General features: G+C 47.8%; 1 protein-coding gene across 1 annotated transcript in view; it reads left to right on the top strand.

The window, feature by feature from the left end:
• The window catches only part of LOC115127801 (lysyl oxidase homolog 4-like), a 52,461-nt gene extending 27,666 nt beyond the window's left edge, over window positions 1–24,795 (top strand). The window contains exons 9-15 of the mRNA XM_065001234.1: window positions 1,028–1,195; window positions 2,020–2,182; window positions 2,469–2,712; window positions 5,342–5,457; window positions 12,814–12,950; window positions 21,104–21,215; window positions 21,527–24,795. Of these exons, the coding sequence (XP_064857306.1) occupies window positions 1,028–1,195; window positions 2,020–2,182; window positions 2,469–2,712; window positions 5,342–5,457; window positions 12,814–12,950; window positions 21,104–21,215; window positions 21,527–21,597 (1,011 nt within the window). The 3' untranslated portion in view covers window positions 21,598–24,795. The remainder of the gene's footprint in view (window positions 1–1,027; window positions 1,196–2,019; window positions 2,183–2,468; window positions 2,713–5,341; window positions 5,458–12,813; window positions 12,951–21,103; window positions 21,216–21,526) is intronic.
• Window positions 24,796–25,313: the final 518 nt, after the last annotated feature.

Genomic DNA, 25,313 nt, shown 5'->3' with positions numbered 1-25,313 from the left:
ACTGAGACAGAGATACACACTGAGACAGAGATACACACTGAGACAGAGATACACACTGAGACAGAGATACCAGAGATACACACTGAGACAGAGATACACACTGGGACAGAGATACACACTGAGACAGAGATACACACTGAGACAGAGATACACACTGAGACAGAGATACACACTGGGACAGAGATACACACTGAGACAGAGATACACACTGGGCTGGAGACCACGGTGAGATACACACTGAGACAGAGATACACACTGAGACAGAGATACCCACTGAGACAGAGATACCCACTGAGACAGAGATACACACTGGGCTGGAGACCACGGTGAGATACACACTGAGACAGATATACACACTGGGCTGGAGACCACAGTGAGATACACACTGAGACAGAGATACACACTGAGACAGAGATACCAGAGATACACACTGAGACAGAGATACACACTGAGACAGAGATACACACTGAGACAGAGATACACACTGAGACAGAGATACACACTGAGACAGAGATACACACTGAGACAGAGATACACACTTAGACAGAGATACACACTGAGACAGAGATACACACTGAGACAGAGATACACACTGGGCTGGAGACCACGGTGAGATACACACTGAGACAGAGATACACACTGAGACAGAGATACACACTGAGACAGAGATACACACTGAGACAGAGATACCAGAGATACACACTGAGACAGAGATACACACTGAGACAGAGATACATACTGAGACAGAAACACACACACACACACACACACACACACACTGAGACAGAGATACACACACACACACACACACACACACACACACACACACACACACACACACACACACGCTTACCCATACCCCACACACACACCAGCTTACTCACACAATCATAAAATGCATTCATTAGTGTTTACAAAGTGGTAATAGGAATTTATAGTGTGTATGAAGTGTGTATGAAGTGTGTATGAAGTGTGTATGAAGTGTCTATGAAGTGTGTATGAAGTGTTTCTAACCCCTCTGTGCCAGGTGCGGTTGGCGGGGGGCAGGGAGCCTGCAGAGGGGCGTGTGGAGGTGCTGATGGAGGTGGGAGGGGTACAGCGCTGGGGGGCCGTCTGCAGTGAGAACTGGGGCATCAACGAGGCCATGGTGGTGTGCAGACAGCTGGGCTACGGCTTTGCAAACAGAGCTCACCAGGTGATGAACAAAACTAACATGGAGGCACGCAGGTGTACAAACGTGCACACACACACACATACACACACACAGGAGGTTGGTGGCACCTTAATTGGGGAGGAGGGGAATCAGTGGAATGGGTTATACATCAAACATGGTTTCCATGGTTTCCTGCTGTTTGATACCAGTCCATTTGCTTCCTTCCTATTATAAGCCGTCCTCCCCTCACCAGCCTCCTGTGGTGCACACACAATTGATCCGTTTGTAGAGGGGACACTATTATGAGCCGTCCTCCCCTCACCAGCCTCCTGTGGTGCACACACAATTGATCTGTTTGTAGAGGGGACACTATTATGAGCCGTCCTCTCCTCACCAGCCTCCTGTGGTGCACACACAATTGATCCGTTTGTAGAGCGGACACTATTATGAGCCATCCTCCCCTCACCAGCCTCCTGTGGTGCACACACAATTGATCCGTTTGTAGAGGGGACACTATTGTGATAGGATTTCCCTCCTGAAATTTTGGTACCTCTCTCTCTCACTCACTCTCTCTCTCTCTCTCAGGGTGTGTGTGTGTGTGTGTGTGTGTGTGTGTGTGTGTGTGTGTGTGTGTGTGTGTGTGTGTGTATTAAAAGCCCATAGGGAGAAAAAGAAAGAAAGAGAGAGTGGAGGAATGTGATAATGACCGTTAATGAAACTATTATGTATAATGGTAATGAGAGGCAGTCATTATCTGAAAAGGATTTGGGTTTGGCACTTGTCCTGTGATCTACTGACTCAGTTCCAGCCCTCATGGTTCTGTGTGTGTGTGTGTGTGTGTGTGTGTGTGTGTGTGTGTCCTACAGGAGACGTGGTACTGGCCCGGAGCTCCGGAGGCAGCAGAGGTGGTTCTGACTGGAACCCACTGCATCGGCACAGAGATGTCCGTTCAGCAGTGTCGTAGGAACACACAGGTCTACTGCCCCAGGGGAGGAGATGGCAAGGCGGCTGGGGTCACCTGTGTTGAGAGTGAGTTCTTACAACCAGCACACACACACACACACGGACGAACGAACTCACACACACACACACACACAAACACCTGCGCACGATCACGCAAGCACACACACACACACACGGACGAACGAACGCACACACACACCTGCGCACGATCACGCAAGCACACACACACACACACACACATCCCCAACAACTCCCACATAGACCCTTCCACCTGCTGACCTTTCAACCCTTAACCTCTCACCTTTCAACGCTAACCTCTTACGCCTAACCTCTAACCTCTGACCCCCACCAGCGGCCCCTGACCTGGTATTAGATGCCCAGTTGGTCCAGGAGACAGCCTACCTGGAGGACCGCCCCTTGCACCTCCTGACCTGTGCCAATGAGGAGAACTGTCTGTCGTCCTCTGCTGCCCGGATGAGCTGGCCTTACGGACACAGACGCCTGCTACGATTCTCCTCACGCATCATGAACATGGGCCGGGCCGACTTCAGACCTAGAGCGACCAGGGAGTCCTGGACCTGGCACCAGTGTCACAGGTACTCAAAAGGGGGGTTGTGGGAGTTTTAATAGACAAGGGTAGTGGGTTGTGGTAGTTGTAGTTTTAAGAGAGATGGGTTGTTGGTTGTGGTAGTTGTCGTTTTAAGAGACAAGGGTTGTGAATTATGGTAGATGTAGTTTTAATAGACAAGGGTAGTGGGTTGTTGTAGTTGTAGTTTTAAGAGACATGGGTTGTAGGTTGTGGTAGCTGTAGTTTTAAGAGAGATTGGTTGTGGTAGTTGTGTTTTGACAAGTGAAGGAGGGTTGGATTGTGGTAGTTGTAGTTTCAAGAGACAAGTGTAGGGGGTTGATTGTGGTAGTTGTAGTTTCAAGAGACAAGTGTAGGGGGTTGATTGTGGTAGTTGTAGTTTCAAGAGACAAGTGTAGGGGGTTGATTGTGGTAGTTGTAGTTTTAAAAGACAAGTGTAGGGGGTTGATTGTGGTAGTTGTAGTTTTAAAAGACAAGTGTAGGGGGTTGATTGTGGTAGTTGTAGTTTTAAAAGACAAGTGTAGGGGGTTGATTGTGGTAGTTGTAGTTTTAAAAGACAAGTGTAGGGGGTTGTGGTAGTTTTATGGAGATGATAGGAGGTAGTGGTATAGGAATTTTCAACAAAACAAAGAACAGTTATTCTTGACCTGGTTGTCCTTCCTCTGGAACCAACCGTGTCAACAGTCTTGACTGTGACCATTCAAAGTGGAATGGTTCTTTACTGCTGTGGTTGTGGCTCTGCTACGGTCGACAGAGTGAGAACAACCTGGTCACTCTCCTGACCACAGCAGTACCACGCAGGGTCCAATCCAACTGACGAACACAGCGTCTTCGGTTCTATTCTGGGAGCGTGAGGTTGTGATAAAGAGGGAACGGTTCCAAACAGATCTCTAACTGTCTCGTATTCTTTTCTATTGTAGTCTATATATATATATTCATCGCCACGGCTACGCAAAAAAAAAAGCTGTGTCAAAAAGAAAAATCTCTGTCTGTCAGTGTCATGTATCAAATGAACGTAGAAGCAAGAATTCATTTGATAGATGTATTGTTTAGTGTAAGTCACACAACAGACAAACAACAGCAGTAGAAAAACACATCATCATCCTCTTATCCTCACACACCAGACAAACACATCATCATCCTCCTATCCTCTCACACCAGACAAACACATCATCATCCTCCTATCCTCACACACCAGACAAACACATCATCATCCTCCTATCCTCTCACACCAGACAAACACATCATCATCCTCCTATCCTCACACACCAGACAAACACATCATCATCCTCCTATCCTCTCACACCAGACAAACACATCATCATCCTCCTATCCTCACACACCAGACAAACACATCATCATCCTCCTATCCTCTCACACCAGACAAACACATCATCATCCTCCTATCCTCTCACACCAGACAAACACATCATCCTCCTCCTATCCTCTCACACCAGACAAACACATCATCATCCTCCTATCCTCACACACCAGACAAACACATCATCATCCTCCTATCCTCTCACACCAGACAAACACATCATCATCCTCCTATCCTCACACACCAGACAAACACATCATCATCCTCCTATCCTCTCACACCAGACAAACACATCATCCTCCTCCTATCCTCACACACCAGACAAACACATCATCCTCCTCCTATCCTCTCACACCAGACAAACACATCATCCTCCTCCTATCCTCTCACACCAGACAAACACATCATCATCCTCCTATCCTCTCACACCAGACAAACACATCATCATCCTCCTATCCTCACACACCAGACAAACACATCATCATCCTCCTATCCTCACACACCAGACAAACACATCATCATCCTCCTATCCTCACACAACAAACCAGCTTTCAGTGCTATTGTTATTGAGTGTCAACTGTTCTCCAATCTCTTCATGTTGAATATTTATTTATCCGTTATTTTACCAGGTAAGTCGACTGAGACACGTTCTCAATTGCAGCAACGACCTGGGGAATAGTTACAGGGGAGAGGAGGGGGATGAATGAGCCAATTGTCAACTGGGGATTATTAGGTGACCGTGATGGTTTGAGGGCCAGATTGGGAATTTAGCCAGGACACCGGGGTTAACACCCCTACTCTTACGATAAGTGCCATGGGATCTTTAATGACCTCAGAGAGTAAGGATACCCGTTTAACGTCCCATCCGAAAGACGGCACCCTACACAGGGCGGCAGGGTAGCCTAGTGGTTAGAGTGTTGGACTAGTAACCGGAAGGTTGCAAGTTCAAACCCCCGAGCTGACAAGGTACAAATCTGTCGTTCTGCCCCTGAACAGGCAGTTAACCCACTGTTCCCAGGCCATCATTGAAAATAAGAATTTGTTCTTAACTGATTTGCCTGGTAAAATAAAAAGGGCAGTGTCCCCAATCACTGCCCTGGGGCATTGGGATATTTTTTTTTAGATCCTACTGGCCCTCCAACACCACTTCCAGCAGCATCTGGTCTCCCATCCAGGAACTGACCAGGACCAACCCTGCTTAGCTTCAGAAGCAAGCCAGCAGTGGTATGCAGGATGGTATGCTGCTAGCATTTAGCATTAATAGCATTAATAACCTCTGTTTTTCTTCTTCCTCCTCCTCCTCTCCTCTTCCTCACAGGCACTACCACAGCATTGAGGTGTTCACCCATTATGACCTTCTGACCCTGAATGGAACAAAGATCGCTGAGGGTCACAAAGCCAGCTTCTGTCTGGAGGACACCTACTGTCCCGAAGGTATGTCACCTTACCTACTGCCCCGAAGGTATGTCACCTTACCTACTGCCCCGAAGGTATGTCACCTTACCTACTGCCCCGAAGGTATGTCACCTTGCCTACTGCCCCGAAGGTATGTCACCTTACCTACTGCCCCGAAGGTATGTCACCTTACCTACTGCCCCGAAGGTATGTCACCTTACCTACTGCCCCGAAGGTATGTCACCTTACCTATTGCCCCGAAGGTATGTCACCTTACCTACTGCCCCGAAGGTATGTCACCTTACCTACTGTCCTGACGGTATGTCATCTACCTACTGCCCCGAAGGTATGTCACCTTACCTACTGCCCCGACGGTATGTCACCTTACCTACTGTCCTGATGGCACGTCATCTACCTACTGCCCCGAAGGTATGTCACCTTACCTACTGCCCCGAAGGTATGTCACCTTACCTACTGTCCCGAAGGTACGTCACCTTACCTACTGCCCCGACGGTATGTCACCTTACCTACTGCCCCGAAGGTATGTCACCTTACCTACTGTCCCGAAGGTACGTCACCTTACCTACTGCCCGACGGTATGTCACCTACCTACTGCCCCGAAGGTATGTCACCTACCTACTGTCCTGACGGTACGTCACCTACCTACTGCCCCGAAGGTATGTCACCTACCTACTGCCCCGAATGTATGTCACCTTACCTACTGCCCGACGGTACGTCACCTACCTACTGTCCTGACGGTACGTCACCTACCTACTGCCCCGAAGGTATGTCACCTTACCTACTGCCCCGACGGTACGTGACCTACCTACTGTCCTGACGGTACGTCACCTACCTACTGCCCCGAAGGTATGTCACCTTACCTACTGCCCTGACGGTATGTCACCTTACCTACTGCCCCGAAGGTATGTCACCTACCTACTGTCCTGACGGTACGTCACCTACCTACTGCCCCGAAGGTATGTCACCTTACCTACTGCCCCGACGGTACGTGACCTACCTACTGTCCTGACGGTACGTCACCTACCTACTGCCCCGAAGGTATGTCACCTTACCTACTGCCCTGAAGGTATGTCACCTTACCTACTGCCCCGAAGGTATGTCACCTACCTACTGTCCTGACGGTACATCACCTTACCTACTGTCCTGATGGTATGTCACCTTAGCTACTGTCCTGATGGTATGTCACCTTACCTACTGTCCTGATGGTATGTCACCTTAGCTACTGTCCTGATGGTATGTCACCTTACCTACTGTCCTGATGGTATGTCACCTTAGCTACTGTCCTGATGGTATGTCACCTTACCTACTGTCCTGATGGTATGTCACCTTACCTACTGTCCTGATGGTATGTCACCTTACCTACTGTCCTGATGGTATGTCACCTTAGCTACTGTCCTGATGGTATGTCACCTTACCTACTGCCCCGAAGGTATGTCACCTTACCTACTGCCCCGAAGGTATGTCACCTTACCTACTGCCCCGAAGGTATGTCACCTTACCTACTGCCCCGAAGGTATGTCACCTTACCTATTGCCCCGAAGGTATGTCACCTTACCTACTGCCCCGAAGGTATGTCACCTTACCTACTGTCCTGACGGTATGTCACCTACCTACTGTCCTGACGGGTATGTCATCTACCTACTGCCCCGAAGGTATGTCACCTTACCTACTGTCCCTACCTACCCCGGTATGTCACCTTCACCTACTGTCCTGATGGCACGTCATCTACCTACTGCCCCGAAGGTATGTCACCTTACCTACTGCCCCGAAGGTATGTCACCTTACCTACTGTCCCGAAGGTACGTCACCTACCTACTGCCCGACGGTATGTCACCTACCTACTGCCCTGACGGTATGTCACCTCACCTACCTACTGCCCCGAACCTACCTACTGGTATGTCACCTACCTACTGTCCTGACGGTACGTCACCTACCTACTGCCCCGAAGGTATGTCACCTTACCTACTGCCCCGACGGTGCGTGACCTACCTACTGTCCTGACCCTACCTACTGTCCTGACGGTACGTCACCTACCTACTGCCCCGAAGGTATGTCACCTTACCTACTGCCCTGAAGGTATGTCACCTTACCTACTGCCCTACCTACTGCCCGAAGGTATGTCACCTTACCTACTGCCCCGAAGGTATGTCACCTACCTACTGTCCTGACGGTACATCACCTTACCTACTGTCCTGATGGTATGTCACCTTAGCTACTGTCCTGATGGTATGTCACCTTACCTACTGTCCTGATGGTATGTCACCTTAGCTACTGTCCTGATGGTATGTCACCTTACCTACTGTCCTGATGGTATGTCACCTTAGCTACTGTCCTGATGGTATGTCACCTTACCTACTGTCCTGATGGTATGTCACCTTACCTACTGTCCTGATGGTATGTCACCTTACCTACTGTCCTGATGGTACGTCACCTTACCTACTGCCCCGAAGGTATGTCATCTTACCTACTGCCCCGAAGGTATGTCATCTTACCTACTGCCCGACGGTACGTCACCTTACCTACTGCCCGGACGGTATGTCACCTTGCCTACTGTCCCGACGCTATGTCACCTTACCTTCTGTCCTGACGCTATGTCACCTTACCTACTGTCCTAACGCTATGTCACCTTACCTACTGTCCTGATGGCACGTCACCTTACCTACTGTCCTGACGCTATGTCACCTTACCTACTGTCCTGACGCTATGTCACCTTACCTACTGTCCTGACGCTATGTCACCTTACCTACTGTCCTGATGGCACGTCACCTTACCTACTGTCCTAACGCTATGTCACCTTACCTACTGTCCTGATGGTATGTCACCTTACCTACTGTCCTGACGCTATATCACCTTACCTACTGTCCTGATGGTATGTCATCTTACCTACTGTCCTGATGGTACATCACCTTACCTACTGCCCTGATGGTATGTCATCTTACCTACTGTCCTGATGGTATGTCATCTACGTACTGTCCTGATGGTATGTCATCTACCTACTGCCCCGAAGGTATGTCACCTTACCTACTGTCCTGATGGTATGTCACCTTACCTACTGCCTCGAAGGTATGTCACCTTACCTACTGTCCTGACGCTATGTCACCTTACCTACTGCCCTGATGGTACGTCACCTTGCCTACTGCCCCGATAGTACATCACCTTATCTACTGCCCCGATAGTACATCACCTTACCTACTGCCCCGATAGAACATCACCTTACCTACTGTCCTGATGGTATGTCACCTTACCTACTGCCCCGATAGTACGTCACCTTACCTACTGTCCTGATGGTATGTCACCTTACCTACTGTCCTGATGGTATGTCACCTTACCTACTGCCCCGATAGTACATCACCTTACCTACTGTCCTGATGGTATGTCACCTTACCTACTGCCCCGATAGTACGTCACCTTACCTACTGTCCTGACGCTATGTCACCTTACCTACTGCCCCGACGGTACGTCACCTTGCCTAGTGTCCTGACGGTATGTCACCTTACCTACTGTCCTGACGCTATGTCACCTTACCTACTGTCCTGACGCTATGTCACCTTACCTACTGTCCTGATGGTATGTCACCTTACCTACTGTCCTGACGCTATGTCACCTTACCTACTGTCCTGATGGTATGTCACCTTACCTACTGCCCCGACGGTACGTCACCTTGCCTACTGTCCCGACTGTATGTCACCTTAACTGGTGCCCAAACGGTATGTCACCTTACCTACTGTCCTGACGCTATGTCACCTTACCTACTGTCCTGACGCTATGTCACCTTACCTACTGTCCTGATGGTATGTCACCTTACCTACTGTCCTGACGCTATGTCACCTTACCTACTGTCCTGATGGTATGTCATCTTACCTACTGTCCTGATGGTATGTCATCTACCTACTGTCCTGACGGTACGTCACCTACCTACTGCCCCGAAGGTATGTCACCTTACCTACTGCCCCGACGGTACGTGACCTACCTACTGTCCTGACGGTACGTCACCTACCTACTGCCCCGAAGGTATGTCACCTTACCTACTGCCCTGACGGTATGTCACCTTACCTACTGTCCTGACGCTATGTCACCTTACCTACTGTCCTGATGGTATGTCACCTTACCTACTGCCCCGACGGTACGTCACCTTGCCTACTGTCCCGACTGTATGTCACCTTAACTGGTGCCCAAACGGTATGTCACCTTACCTACTGTCCTGACGCTATGTCACCTTACCTACTGTCCTGACGCTATGTCACCTTACCTACTGTCCTGATGGTATGTCACCTTACCTACTGTCCTGACGCTATGTCACCTTACCTACTGTCCTGACGCTATGTCACCTTACCTACTGTCCTGATGGTATGTCATCTTACCTACTGTCCTGATGGTATGTCATCTACCTACTGTCCTGATGGTATGTCATCTACCTACTGCCCCGAAGGTATGTCACCTTACCTACTGTCCTGATGGTATGTCACCTTACCTACTGCCCCGAAGGTATGTCACCTTACCTACTGTCCTGACGCTATGTCACCTTACCTACTGCCCTGATGGTACGTCACCTTGCCTACTGCCCCGACGGTACGTCACCTTGCCTAGTGTCCTGACGGTATGTCACCTTACCTACTGTCCTGACGCTATGTCACCTTACCTACTGTCCTGACGCTATGTCACCTTACCTACTGTCCTGATGGTATGTCACCTTACCTACTGTCCTGACGCTATGTCACCTTACCTACTGCCCCGACGGTACGTCACCTTGCCTACTGTCCCGACTGTATGTCACCTTAACTGGTGCCCAAACGGTATGTCACCTTACCTACTGTCCTGACGCTATGTCACCTTACCTACTGTCCTGACGCTATGTCACCTTACCTACTGCCCCGACAGTACGTCACCTTACCTACTGTCCTGACGCTATGTCACCTTACCTACTGTCCTGACGCTATGTCACCTTACCTACTGTCCTGATGGTATGTCACCTTACCTACTGTCCTGACGCTATGTCACCTTACCTACTGTCCTGACGCTATGTCACCTTACCTACTGTCCTGATGGTATGTCACCTTACCTACTGTCCTGACGCTATGTCACCTTACCTACTGTCCTGACGCTATGTCACCTTACCTACTGTCCTGATGGTATGTCACCTTACCTACTGTCCTGACGCTATGTCACCTTACCTACTGTCCTGACGCTATGTCACCTTACCTACTGTCCTGATGGTATGTCACCTTGCCTACTGTCCTGACGCTATGTCACCTTACCTACTGTCCTGACACTATGTCACCTTACCTACTGTCCTGATGGTATGTCACCTTACCTACTGTCCCGACTGTATGTCACCTTAACTGGTTCCCAAACGGTATGTCACCTTACCTACTGTCCTGATGGTATGTCACCTTACCTACTGTCCTGACACTATGTCACCTTACCTACTGTCCCGACTGTATGTCACCTTAACTGGTGCCCAAACGGTATGTCACCTTACCTACTGTCCTGATGTTATGTCACCTTACCAACTGTCTTGACGCTATGTCATCTTTCTTACTGTCCTGACGGTACATCACCTTACCTACTGTCCTGACGCTATGTCACCTTACCTACTGTCCTGACGCTATGTCACCTTACCTACTGTCCTGATGGCACGTCACCTTATCTACTGTCCTGACGCTATGTCACCTTACCTACTGTCCTGATGGTATGTCACCTTACCTACTGTCCTGACGCTATGTCACCTTACCTACTGTCCTGATGGTATGTCACCTTACCTACTGTCCTGACGCTATGTCACCTTACCTACTGTCCTGATGGTATGTCACCTTACCTACTGTCCTGACGCTATGTCACCTTACCTACTGTCCCGAAGGTATGTCACCTTACCTACTGTCCTGACGCTATGTCACCTTACCTACTGTCCCGACGGTATGTCACCTTACCTACTGTCCCGACGGTATGTCACCTTACCTAGTGCCCTGATGGTATGTCATCTTACCTACTGTCCTGATGGTATGTCACCTTACCTACTGTCCTGACGCTATGTCACCTTACCTACTGTCCCGACGGTATGTCACCTTACCTAGTGCCCTGATGGTATGTCATCTTACCTACTGTCCTGACGCTATGTCACCTTACCTACTGTCCTGACGCTATGTCACCTTACCTACTGTCCTGATGGTACGTCACCTTACCTACTGTCCTGACGCTATGTCACCTTACCTACTGTCCTGACGGCACGTCACCTTATCTACTGTCCTGACGCTATGTCACCTTACCTACTGTCCTGACGCTATGTCACCTTACCTACTGTCCTGACGGCACGTCACCTTACCTAGTGTCCTGACGCTATGTCACCTTACCTACTGTCCTGACGCTATGTCACCTTACCTACTGTCCTGATGGTATGTCACCTTACCTACTGTCCTGACGCTATGTCACCTTACCTACTGTCCCGACGGTATGTCACCTTACCTAGTGCCCTGATGGTATGTCATCTTACCTACTGTCCTGACGCTATGTCACCTTACCTACTGTCCTGACGCTATGTCACCTTACCTACTGTCCTGATGGTACGTCACCTTACCTACTGTCCTGACGCTATGTCACCTTACCTACTGTCCTGACGGTACATCACCTGTGTCACTTATCTTACCTGGCCTAATTTGACCAGTCCCTGGCTTTCTCCTATCCTAACCCTAAACAGTCCACGAGTCCCCCCATGCACTTTCACACCTATCAACTCACCTGTCACCAGATCTCTCACCTGTCACTAGATCTCTCACCTGTCAATAGATCTCTCACCTGTCAATAGATCTCTCACCTGTCAATAGATCTCTCACCTGTCACTAGATCTCTCACCTGTCACTAGATCTCTCACCTGTCACCAGATCTCTCACCTGTCACTAGATCTCTCACCTGTCACTAGATCTCTCACCTGTCACGAGATCTCTCACCTGTCAATAGATCTCTCACCTGTCACCAGATTTCTCACCTGTCAATAGATCTCTCACCTGTCAATAGATCTCTCACCTGTCACGAGATCTCTCACCTGTCACTAGATATCTCACCTGTCAATAGATCTCTCACCTGTCACTAGATCTCTCACCTGTCACTAGATCGCTCACATGTCAATAGATCTCTCACCTGTCAATCGATCTCTCACCTGTCAATAGATCTCTCACATGACAATAGATCACTCACATGACAATAGATCTCTCACCTGTCAATCGATCTCTCACCTGTCAATAGATCTCTCACCTGTCAATAGATCTCTCACCTGTCAATAGACATGAATTGGAGCTTATCCAAATCTTTAACTTGAACTTGATCTTCAACTTGATCAGTCACCGTCAACTACACTTACTGTGTTTCCATGGCAACATACAGGTATGCAGAAGCGCTACTCGTGCTACAACATGGGAGAGCAGGGTATCCAGGTAGGTTGCTGGGATACGTATCGCCATGACATCGACTGTCAGTGGATCGACATCACAGACATCAGCCCCGGGGAGTACATCTTTCAGGTTAGAAAACACGCGCACACACACACACACACACACACACACACACACACACACACACACACACACACACACACACACGCGCACACGCACACGCACACGTACACGCACACGCACACGCTCACGCATTCGCACGCACACGCACACACATACACAGACATACACACAAGCTTTATCAATGGATCAACGGCCTCTTAACTTTTGCATGGAATACTTTTAAGAAAAGAAACCAAATGCAGCTCTGTGTTTTAGTTTTTGGAAGAGGAATACTAAGTGTTGGCTCCAGTAACCGTGGAGACCAGGAGGAAGAGATGAAGAGCTGTGATACAGACTAGAACTGGAGCATAAATGGGCCTTGGCTCCGTCTACACGTGCCGGTCCAGCTGGTTCACGTGCTTGGAGGTAGTTTGAGTGAAAGTGTGGGTTTAAAATAGAGGGATGTATTGAACCTGTGTTTAAGGGGAGTGATAACCTGCCATTAGTAGAACCGTTCAGAGAAAGGCTTGGCTCAGTGACAGGGAAACTGTGTCAGCACATTACCACTGATGAGAGAGTCTCACCCACCAGGCACACCCTCACCCCTCAGCCCTGGGCAAGGAGGAGGGGGAGGGGGCTCACATACTCACTCTGGAACGGAGAGAGAGAAGCCCTTGAATTGAATTGAACATCAAGCAATCATCGCACCTTCCCCATCACTAACCATATCTCTGAGAGAGAGAGAGAGAGAGAGAGAGAGAGAGCGAGAGAGAGAGCGAGAGAGAGAGAGGTAGAGAGAGAGAGAGAGAGGTAGAGAGAGAGAGAGAGAGGGAGAGAGGGAGAGAGGTAGAGAGAGAGGGAGAGAGAGAGAGGTAGAGAGAGAGAGAGGGAGAGAGAGAGGGAGAGAGAGAGAGGTAGCAAGAGAGAGAGAGAGAAAGATACAGAGAAACAACCTGTAGAAGGGATAGAGAAGGACACCAGCAGATTTCATTCTATCTTTCTTTATCTCATCTCTGTTTTTCTAGTTGGTCATCAGATGGCTCAAATAACATTGTTTGCTTGTGAATTCTCTCTAAGATTCTGTTAAATTCTATAAGATTCCATTCTGAAGCTTCTGATGTGACATCACAAAGCCTATATCACGTCACCCTGCGTCCTTCCCTCTGTTCCATTCCAACCCCTTCCATAAGGACTCTCTGATTGGGTCCTCTGTGTGAGTAAACCACCACAATGTTTACCACACGCCCCCGGCCCCACCACACATCACATCCTTTCTCATCAGTCTATAGCAGAGAGATGAAAGGGATTTGTTTAGACAGGAGGGAGTGGCCCGTCCATCCATCCTCCAACCCATCGCTCCTACAGGGGCCTGTCTGTATGTGGTCTATCTGCACTGGTCGGGCTGGGCTGTAACACTCAGTCATGCCTTCTGGGATTATCATCTGACACACTCGTCATGTCATTAAGTTGGGAGATCAAACGGAGGCCGGCGAGACGACTGTTGCCCCAGCCTGCCGCGTCGTTATGTGGTTGCCAAGGAAACCCTTTATTCAACAGTAGTTAAGTTGACAATAAAGTGTGTGTGAGCGAGGGAGTGTGTCTGTATGTCTGTGTGTGTGTGTGCATACGTGCGTGTGTGTGTGTGTCTGTGTGTGTCTGTGTATCTGAGTGTCTATATGTGTGTGTGTGAGTGTGAGTGTGTGTGTGTGTGTGTGTGTGTGTGTGTGTGTGTGTGTGTGTGTGTGTGTGTGTGTGTGTGTGTGTGTGTGTGTGTGTGTGTGTGTGTGTGCGTGCGTGCGTGCGTGTGCATGCATGCCTGTGTATCTGCGTGCGTTTGTGTGTTTTATGCTCAGTTGTGGGGTGACGGGGGCCATGTTTAGGCACGTCCACCCCACTGTCTCTGATTGACATCCACCCCACTGTCTCTGACTGACATCCACCCCACAGTCTCTGACTGACATCCACCCCACAGTCTCTGATTGACATCCACCCACAGTCTCTGATTGACATCCACCCCACTGTCTCTGATTGACATCCAAATCAAATCAAATCAAATCAAATTTTATTTGTCACATACACATGGTTAGCAGATGTTAATGCGAGTGTAGCGAAATGCTTGTGCTTCTAGTTCCGACAATGCAGTGATAACCAACAAGTAATCTAACTAACAATTCCAAAACTACTGTCTTATACACAGTGTAAGGGGATAAGGAATATGTACATAAGGATATATGAATGAGTGATGGTACAGAGCAGCATACAGTAGATGGTATCGAGTACAGTATATACATATGAGATGAGTATGTAGACAAAGTAAACAAAGTGGCATAGTTAAAGTGGCTAGTGACATAAGAATGCAGTCGATGATCTAGAGTACAGTATATACATATGCATATGAGATGAATAGTGTAGGGTAAGTAACATTATATAAGGTAGCATTGTTTAAAGTGGCTAGTGATATATTTACATCATTTCCCATCAATTCCCATTATTAAAGTGGCTGGAGTTGGGTCAGTGTCAATGACAGTGTGTTGGCAGCAGCCACTCAATGTTAGTGATTGCTGTTTAACAGTCTGATGGCCTTGAGATAGAAGCTGTTTTTCAGTCTCTCGGTCCCAGCTTTGATGCACCTGTACTGACCTCGCCTTCTGGATGATAGCGGGGTGAACAGGCAGTGGTTCGGGTGGTTGATGTCCTTGATGATCTTTATGGCCTTCCTGTAACATCGGGTGGTGTAGGTGTCCTGGAGGGCAGGTAGTTTGCCCAGACCTCACTACCCTATGCGTTGTGCAGACCTCACTACCCTCTGGAGAGCCTTACGGTTGAGGGCGGAGCAGTTGCCGTACCAGGCGGTGATACAGCCCGCCAGGATGCTCTCGATTGTGCATCTGTAGAAGTTTGTGAGTGCTTTTGGTGACAAGCCAAATTTCTTCAGCCTCCTGAGGTTGAAGAGGCGCTGCTGCGCCTTCTTCACGACGCTGTCAGTGTGAGTGGACCAATTCAGTTTGTCTGTGATGTGTATGCCGAGGAACTTAAAACTTGCTACCCTCTCCACTACTGATCCATCGATGTGGATAGGGGGGTGTTCCCTCTGCTGTTTCCTGAAGTCCACAATCATCTCCTTAGTTTTGTTGACGTTGAGTGTGAGGTTATTTTCCTGACACCACACTCCGAGGGCCCTCACCTCCTCCCTGTAGGCCGTCTCGTCGTTGTTGGTAATCAAGCCTACCACTGTTGTGTCGTCCGCAAACTTGATGATTGAGTTGGAGGCGTGCATGGCCACGCAGTCGTGGGTGAACAGGGAGTACAGGAGAGGGCTCAGAACGCACCCTTGTGGGGCCCCGTGTTGAGGATCAGCGGGGAGGAGATGTTGTTGCCTACCCTCACCACCTGTGGGCGGCCCGTCAGGAAGTCCAGTACCCAGTTGCACAGGGCGGGGTCGAGACCCAGGGTCTCGAGCTTGATGACGAGCTTGGAGGGTACTATGGTATTGAATGCCGAGCTGTAGTCGATGAACAGCATTCTCACATAGGTATTCCTCTTGTCCAGGTGGGTTAGGGCAGTGTGCAGTGTGGTTGAGATTGCATCGTCTGTGGACCTATTTGGGCGGTAAGCAAATTGGAGTGGGTCTAGGGTGTCAGGTAGGGTGGAGGTGATATGGTCCTTGACTAGTCTCTCAAAGCACTTCATGATGACGGAAGTGAGTGCTACGGGGCGGTAGTCGTTTAGCTCAGTTACCTTAGCTTTCTTGGGAACAGGAACAATGGTGGCCCTCTTGAAGCATGTGGGAACAGCAGACTGGTATAGGGATTGATTGAATATGTCCGTAAACACACCGGCCAGCTGGTCTGCGCATGCTCTGAGGGCGCGGCTGGGGATGCCGTCTGGGCCTGCAGCCTTGCGAGGGTTAACACGTTTAAATGTCTTACTCACCTCGGCTGCAGTGAAGGAGAGACCGCATGTTTTCGTTGCAGGCCGTGTCAGTGGCACTGTATTGTCCTCAAAGCGGGCAAAAAAGTTATTTAGTCTGCCTGGGAGCAAGACATCCTGGTCCGTGACTGGGCTGGGTTTCTTCTTGTAGTCCGTGATTGACTGTAGACCCTGCCACATGCCTCTTGTGTCTGAGCCATTGAATTGAGATTCCACTTTGTCTCTGTACTGACGCTTAGCTTGTTTAATAGCCTTGCGGAGGGAATAGCTGCATTGTTTATATTCGGACATATTACCAGACACCTTGCCCTGATTAAAAGCAGTGGTTCGCGCTTTCAGTTTCACGCGAATGCTGCCATCAATCCACGGTTTCTGGTTTGGGAATGTTTTTATCGTTGCTATGGGAACGACATCTTCGACGCATCCACCCCACTGTCTCTGATTGACATCCACCCCACTGTCTCTGATTGACATCCACCCCACAGTCTCTGATTGACATCCACCCCACTGTCTCTGACTGACATCCACCCCACAGTCTCTGATTGACATCCACCCCACTGTCTCTGACTGACATCCACCCCACAGTCTCTGATTGACATCCACCCCACTGTCTCTGATTGACATCCACCCCACAGTCTCTGACTGACATCCACCCCACAGTCTCTGATTGACATCCACCCCACTGTCTCTGATTGACATCCACCCCACTGTCTCTGACTGACATCCACCCCACTGTCACAGTCTCTGATTGACATCCACCCCACAGTCTCTGATTGACATCCACCCCACTGTCTCGGTCTCTGACTGACATCCACCCCACAGTCTCTGATTGACATCCACCCCACAGTCTCTGATTGACATCCACCCCACTGTCTCTGACTGACATCCACCCCACAGTCTCTGATTGACATCCACCCCACAGTCTCTGACTGACATACACCCCACAGTCTCTGATTGACATCCACCCCACAGTCTCTGATTGACATCCACCCCACTGTCTCGGTCTCTGACTGACATCCACCCCACAGTCTCTGATTGACATCCACCCCACAGTCTCTGATTGACATCCACCCCACTGTCTCTGACTGACATCCACCCCACAGTCTCTGATTGACATCCACCCCACAGTCTCTGACTGACATCCACCCCACAGTCTCTGATTGACATCCACCCCACAGTCTCTGATTGACATCCACCCCACAGTCTCTGATTGACATCCACCCCACAGTCTCTGATTGACATCCACCCCACAGTCTCTGATTGACATCCACCTCACAGTCTCTGACTGACATCCACCCCACTGTCACGGTCTCTGATTGACATCCACCCCACAGTCTCTGATTGACATCCACATCACAGTCTCTGATTGACATCCACCCCACTGTCTCTGATTGACATCCACCCCACTGTCATGGTCTCTGACTGACATCCACCCCACTGTCACGGTCTCTGATTGACATCCACCCCACAGTCTCTGACTGACATCCACCCCACAGTCTCTGATTGACATCCACCCCACAGTCTCTGATTGACATCCACCCCACAGTCTCTGATTGACATCCACCCCACTGTCTCTGATTGACATCCACCCCACTGTCACAGTCTGACTGACATCCACCCCACTGTCACAGTCTGACTGACATCCACCCCACAGTCTCTGATTGACATCCACCCCACAGTCTCTGATTGACATCCACCTCACAGTCTCTGATTGACATTCACCCCACAGTCTCTGACTGACATCCACCCCACAGTCTCTGATTGACATCCACCCCACAGTCTCTGATTGACATCCACCCCACTGTCTCTGATTGACATCCACCCCACAGTCTCTGATTGACATCCACCCCACTGTCTCTGATTGACATCCACCCCACTGTCATGGTCTCTGACTGACATCCACCCCACTGTCACGGTCTCTGATTGACATCCACCCCACAGTCTCTGACTGACATCCACCCCACAGTCTCTGATTGACATCCACCCCACAGTCTCTGATTGACATCCACCCCACTGTCTCTGACTGACATCCACCCCACAGTCTCTGATTGACATCCACCCCACAGTCTCTGATTGACATCCACCCCACTGTCTCTGATTGACATCCACCCCACAGTCTCTGATTGACATCCACCCCACTGTCTCTGATTGACATCCACCCCACAGTCTCTGATTGACATCCACCCCACTGTCTCTGATTGACATCCACCCCACTGTCTCTGATTGACATCCACCCCACAGTCTCTGATTGACATCCACCCCACTGTCTCTGATTGACATCCACCCCACTGTCATGGTCTCTGACTGACATCCACCCCACAGTCTCTGATTGACATCCACCCCACAGTCTCTGATTGACATCCACCCCACAGTCTCTGATTGACATCCACCCCACTGTCTCTGACTGACATCCACCCCACTGTCTCTGATTGACATCCACCCCACTGTCACAGTCTGACTGACATCCACCCCACAGTCTCTGATTGACATCCACCCCACAGTCTCTGACTGACATCCACCCCACAGTCTCTGACTGACATCCACCCCACAGTCTCTGATTGACATCCACCCCACAGTCTCTGATTGACATCCACCCCACAGTCTCTGATTGACATCCACCCCACTGTCACAGTCTCTGACTGACATCCACCCCACTGTCACAGTCTGACTGACATCCACCCCACTGTCACAGTCTGACTGACATCCACCCCACTGTCACTGTCTCTGATTGACATCCACCCCACTGTCACAGTCTCTGACTGACATCCACCCCACAGCCACTGTCACGATCTCTGATTGCACTTCATTTACAAATCAGTCACCCAACACTGCTGGCCTCGGACCACACACACCCAGGCACACACACACACAACCAGGCACACACACACAGGCACACACACGCCCAAGCACACACAGACTTAGGAACAGCGAAGAACACAATGATATTAGCAGGAACCTTCATAACCTATCTAACATTACTGCATGAAAGCTTGTAAAAGAGCTTGTATTGTGGCCAAGTTAATATGATACTGTTTTAAACAGGCCATATAGCCAAGTTAATTTGATACTGTTTTAAACAGGCCATATAGCCAAGTTAATTTGATACTGTTTTAAACAGGCCATATAGCCAAGTTAATTTGATACTGTTTTAAACAGGCCATATAGCCAAGTTAATATGATACTGTTTAAACAGGCCATATAGCCAAGTTAATTTGATACTGTTTTAAACAGGCCATATAGCCAAGTTAATATGATACTGTTTTAAACAGGCCATATAGCCAAGTTAATATGATACATATAAAATATGTGCTTATAAGTCTTCTAACTTGCCAGGAGAAAATACATGAAGTGCTTGAAACAAATTAGACAGAAAACTAAATAAACATGTTTCATAATTATGAATACTTTTATGATTTATTGTCTTTTATGATTTATTTATTGTTTTTTTTATGGAAAGATAGCTTGTAGAAAATGAAAGAGCTTTATGGAATTGTACTGTCGGTTTTGTCTTTCATGAGGCTGGAAAAGTCACATGCATGTTTTTATGTATGGGAAACAGAGTGAACGGAAAAACAATGCCAACCAACCTACCATGACTACATCTTAATGATAGGCTGAGAGTTTTAGCGCAACCAAACGTAGTTGTTATCGTCTCCTAACCACACACCGGGTATCGACGTTGCTCTTTTAGGCACAGATCTAGGATCAGCTTACTCTTCCCCAACCTTATCATTAGGAGGACAACCACAAAACTGACCTTAGATCAGTGTAGGAACAACATCATTTACTCCCTGTCCCACAGACCCACTCCGTATAGAAGTTCCCTTAGGCACAGATCTAGGATCAGTTTACCAACACTAAACCCAAACCATTAGGGAGAAAAGTCAAGCTGAACTTGGACCAGTATCTAGGGGCAACTTCCTCCTCCTCTTATAACTCAAGCGGTAACCACCCACGTTATTCCACACACACCTGACACACACACACCTGACACACACACACACACCTGACACACACACACCTGACACACACACACACACACACCTGACACACACACACGCGCACACACACACCTGACACACACACACACACACACACACACACACACACACACACACACACACACACACACACACACACACACACACACACACACACACACACACACACACACCTGACACAAACACACCTGAAACACACATATCTGACCCAGTCCCCCCTCCCACCCTGTCCTCTGTCCCTCCCTGCAGGTTGAAGTGAACCCCTCGTTGGACATGGCCGAGTCAGACTTTCAGAACAACGTGATGCGTTGCCGCTGCAAGTACGATGGAGGACGTGTCTTCATGTTCGGCTGCCACGCTGGTGAGGGGGCTGCTTCACCCTGACCAACGACAGGGGTTCCACCCCTCCTTCACCCCGTTACTTCTCTCAGTCTCTACTTCACATCCACACAAAAATGTTATTCTAATATTTGTCGCTCTCTTCCCTCCCTCCCTCCCTCCCTCCCTCTCTCCCTCTCCCTCTCTCTCTCTCTCTCCCTCTCTCTCTCTCTCTCTCCCTACCTCTCTCCCTCTACCTCTCTACCTCTCCCTCTCCCTCTACCTCTCTCTCTCTCTCTACCTCTGTCTCTCTCTCTCCCTCTACCTCTCTCTCTCTCTCTTTCTCTCTCTCAGGTGATGCATACAGTCCAGACGTGGAGGATCTGTTTGAGCACCAGCGTCAGATCACCAACAACTTCCTCTAACCAACGGAACAACAAAAGAACCAATGGGAGATCTCCATCCAACCGAACAACGAATGAAAGACTTCAGAACAACCAGTCAACCAATGGGGGTTCTCAGGGCAGAGCTTTGGAACCACAGCTCATCTCAACTTACCCAATCAGTGGAGAGGAGCCGGAGGAGAACCAGGAAGCCGGGGTTGGAATGGATTGTGCGAGGGAGGGGGGAGGAAGGAAGAGGGGAGGGAAGGGGGGAATTGTTTCTGGAAAGGTCAAAGAAAGAATCACCTGAACATCAAGCAATCATCGCACCTTCCCCATCACTAACCATATCTCTGAGAGAGAGAGAGAGAGAGAGAGAGAGAGAGAGAGAGAGAGAGATAGACAGAGACGTATACAGGACTTATGGGTAGTTATGACACGTTTCTCAGTTGGAATTGGACCATATCAAGCTGTCACATGTGTCAGGTGTCACCATGATAACAGGATTTAGATTAAATTAGAGATGCTTGTCTTGAAACAAAAAATTATGTGCAACATGGAGTTATTTACAGATTTGAAATGACGGAAAAACAACAAGATTGTTCCCTAAGATTCAGACATACTATGGTTATGTAGCACAGGAGGCTGGTGGCATCTTAATTGGGGAGGATGGGCTGATAGTAATGGCTGCAAAGGAATTAAATGGAATGGAATCAAACACATGGTTTCCATAAAACCCCAATCAATACTTTAAACTGCCCGAATGGCACCAGAACGTCAAGATGAAATGGATTTTCAATTTTGTTCCAGCAATACGGTGCATTAAAAACAAAAAGCAGATTTACCTGCCGGAGACCAAGTTAACCAAGCCTTAGGTAATTCAGGTGTCTATACTTCAACAGCAAAGTTAGATAAGACCTTGTAAACAACAAGGGTGTCTTCCTGCTTGCGGACATTTTGAATTCTGTATATGTCTGTGTTTATGTCTGTGTATATGTCTGTGTCTGTGTATATGTCTGTGTATATGTCTGTGTTTATGTCTGTGTTTATGTCTGTGTATATGTCTGTGTTTATGTCTGTGTATATGTCTGTGTATATGTCTGTGTATATGTCTGTGTTTATGTCTGTGTATATGTCTGTGTATATGTCTGTGTATATGTCTGTGGTTATGTCTGTGTATATGTCTGTGTATATGTCTGTATATATGTCTGTGTATATGTCTGTGTATATGTCTGTGTTTATGTCTGTGTATATGTCTGTGTATATGTCTGTGTTTATGTCTGTGTATATGTCTGTGTATATGTCTGTGTATATGTCTGTGTTTATGTCTGTGTAGATGTCTGTGTAGATGTCTGTGTATATGTCTGTGTTTATGTCTGTGTATATGTCTGTGTTTATGTCTGTGTATATGTCTGTGTATATGTCTGTGTTTATGTCTGTGTATATGTCTGTGTATATGTCTGTGTTTATGTCTGTGTATATGTCTGTGTATATGTCTGTGTATGTGTTGATGTCTGTGTTTATGTCTGTGTATATGTCTGTGTATGTGTTGATGTCTGTGTTTATGTCTGTGTATATGTCTGTGTTTATGTCTGTGTATGTGTTGATGTCTGTGTTTATGTCTGTGTATATGTCTGTGTATGTGTTGATGTCTGTGTATATGTCTGTGTATATGTCTGTGTTTATGTCTGTGTATGTGTCTGTGTATATGTCTGTGTATGTGTCTGTGTATATGTCTGTGTATATGTCTGTGTATGTGTATATGTCTGTGTATATGTCTGTGTATGTTATATAGCTGAGCCTTTAAGTTGTCTATTGTCTTCTCAATCTCAGTCATGATCTTATAAGATAGTATCACAGACGCAAGGAAACGTATGAAATTGGATTCGCATTTATTATTGTATGTTTTTGTCTGTCGAAAGTTCAACTCAAGTCAACTATTTCCGGAGTTTCATACGCACAAAAGGCCGTCATCTTGTGTGTTTTCTTTCGAAAGACAATCATCTCGGTTGTCCATCTTCCATCAACGGAAGCCCTCCATTGAAAAACCATTGGCTCAAAGCCATAGTTTTCCTCACACAAACTTCCTGTCTGGCCACTGCCTTGGTAATTGATCAGGGCCCGGTTCCCCAAAAGCATCTTGAGGCTAAGTTTATCTTAGAACCATAGGATCCTTGAGATGTTTTTGGGAAACCGGGCCTTGGTGGTTTTCTCTCGTCCTCTTGCCTGTTGTCCATCCATCATCAAATCAGATCCCCCTACTTCCTTTAAAAACTGGCCTTCATGTGCTTTCATATATCTACTTCACAAATGCAGTATTTATGCAATACAAATGCAGTATTTATGCAATACAAATGCAGTATTTATGCAATACAAATGCAGTACTCGCTGTAAAAAAAAAGTGATGTGTTTTTTGTTATATGGAAATGACATTGACAAGTATTTTTCATGGTGCTAACGTTTAGCCTTTAAAAACATAATCATATTGTAATGTATTGCAAATGTAGTTTTATGTGACCTTCTAGAATATCGTCCTGTAGGTTTGTAATTTATACTTTAATATGATGTACTTTGGACTTAAAACGTTTTGTCCCTTTTTGTAGTTGTGTTTTTCATAAGGTTGCAAAATTCTGGTAACTTTCCCACGAGTCCCAGGTTTTCCAGCAACCCCGGTTGGAAGATTCTGGTAACTTTCCCACGAGTCCCAGGTGTTCCAGCAACCCGGTTGGAAGATTCTGGTAACTTTCCCACGAGTCCCAGGTGTTCCAGCAACCCGGTTGGAAGATTCTGGTAACTTTCCCACGAGTCCCAGGTGTTCCAGCAACCCGGTTGGAAGATTCTGGTAACTTTCCCACGAGTCCCAGGTTTTCCAGCAACCCCGGTTGGAAGATTCCTGGAATCAGGAAGTAATAAAGCAGGACATCTGGGAAATATAGGAATCCTACAACTGGGAATTTTGGAAAAGTTACCAGATTTTTAAAAGAAATGTGCAACCCTAGTTTTGTATTGTTTATGTTTTATTAGGATAAATCCTATAGTTGCTGTCATCAGTCTGTTTTGACACCAGTGAACCTCATCATACAGGTAGATATATTGTGACCAGTAGCGCTCTGGTTAAAAGCAGTGCTCTATGTTTTGGGAATAGGGTGACATTTGGGATGCACTATGGTTGTACCTAATAAGTACTGCACCTGATACTTGGCAATGGTAGAGAACAATAAACATCAGATTTCCAAACGATATGGCTCTTTTGGTACCTGGTCATTTGAGTGTATAGCATTTGATGATTAATACTATCATTAGCTATAGAATGTACATTTAAACTACTCATGATTAAACCATGAGAAACCTTTCATTCATTCATTCAAAAAGAGCAGTGTGGATATAGAGCCATGACCTCCATCCTGACCTAGGGAACATAGAGGCTTTACTGCCGTTTCCAACCTCAGACACACACACACACACGCCCTCTTTTACCCAACCAATTAGGGCATGTACTCAATATGCTGCTTATTTTAGCTGCGGCGTGCTGAGATGAGTGTGTTTAAGTTTTAGTCCGTGTCTAACTATAGCTGTAATGCTGTAGTCAGAAAAGGCGTATTTAGGTCACATTCAAATAAACAACCGCCAGAGGCTTAGAATACACATCAGGCCGACCGTATATTCAACAAGCCCCAGATCTGCTGCATGTTCATTCAGCGCCAAAACGGAAGAAAACAGACTGAAACAGCGAGGCGCAAACTGAACTTGTCCAATGA

This window comes from Oncorhynchus nerka, linkage group LG15 (assembly GCF_034236695.1).
Source record: "Oncorhynchus nerka isolate Pitt River linkage group LG15, Oner_Uvic_2.0, whole genome shotgun sequence".
Lineage (NCBI taxonomy): Eukaryota > Metazoa > Chordata > Actinopteri > Salmoniformes > Salmonidae > Oncorhynchus > Oncorhynchus nerka.
The sequence above is the reverse complement of the archived record's forward strand: the minus strand, read 5'-3'. Positions and strand labels throughout refer to the sequence as shown.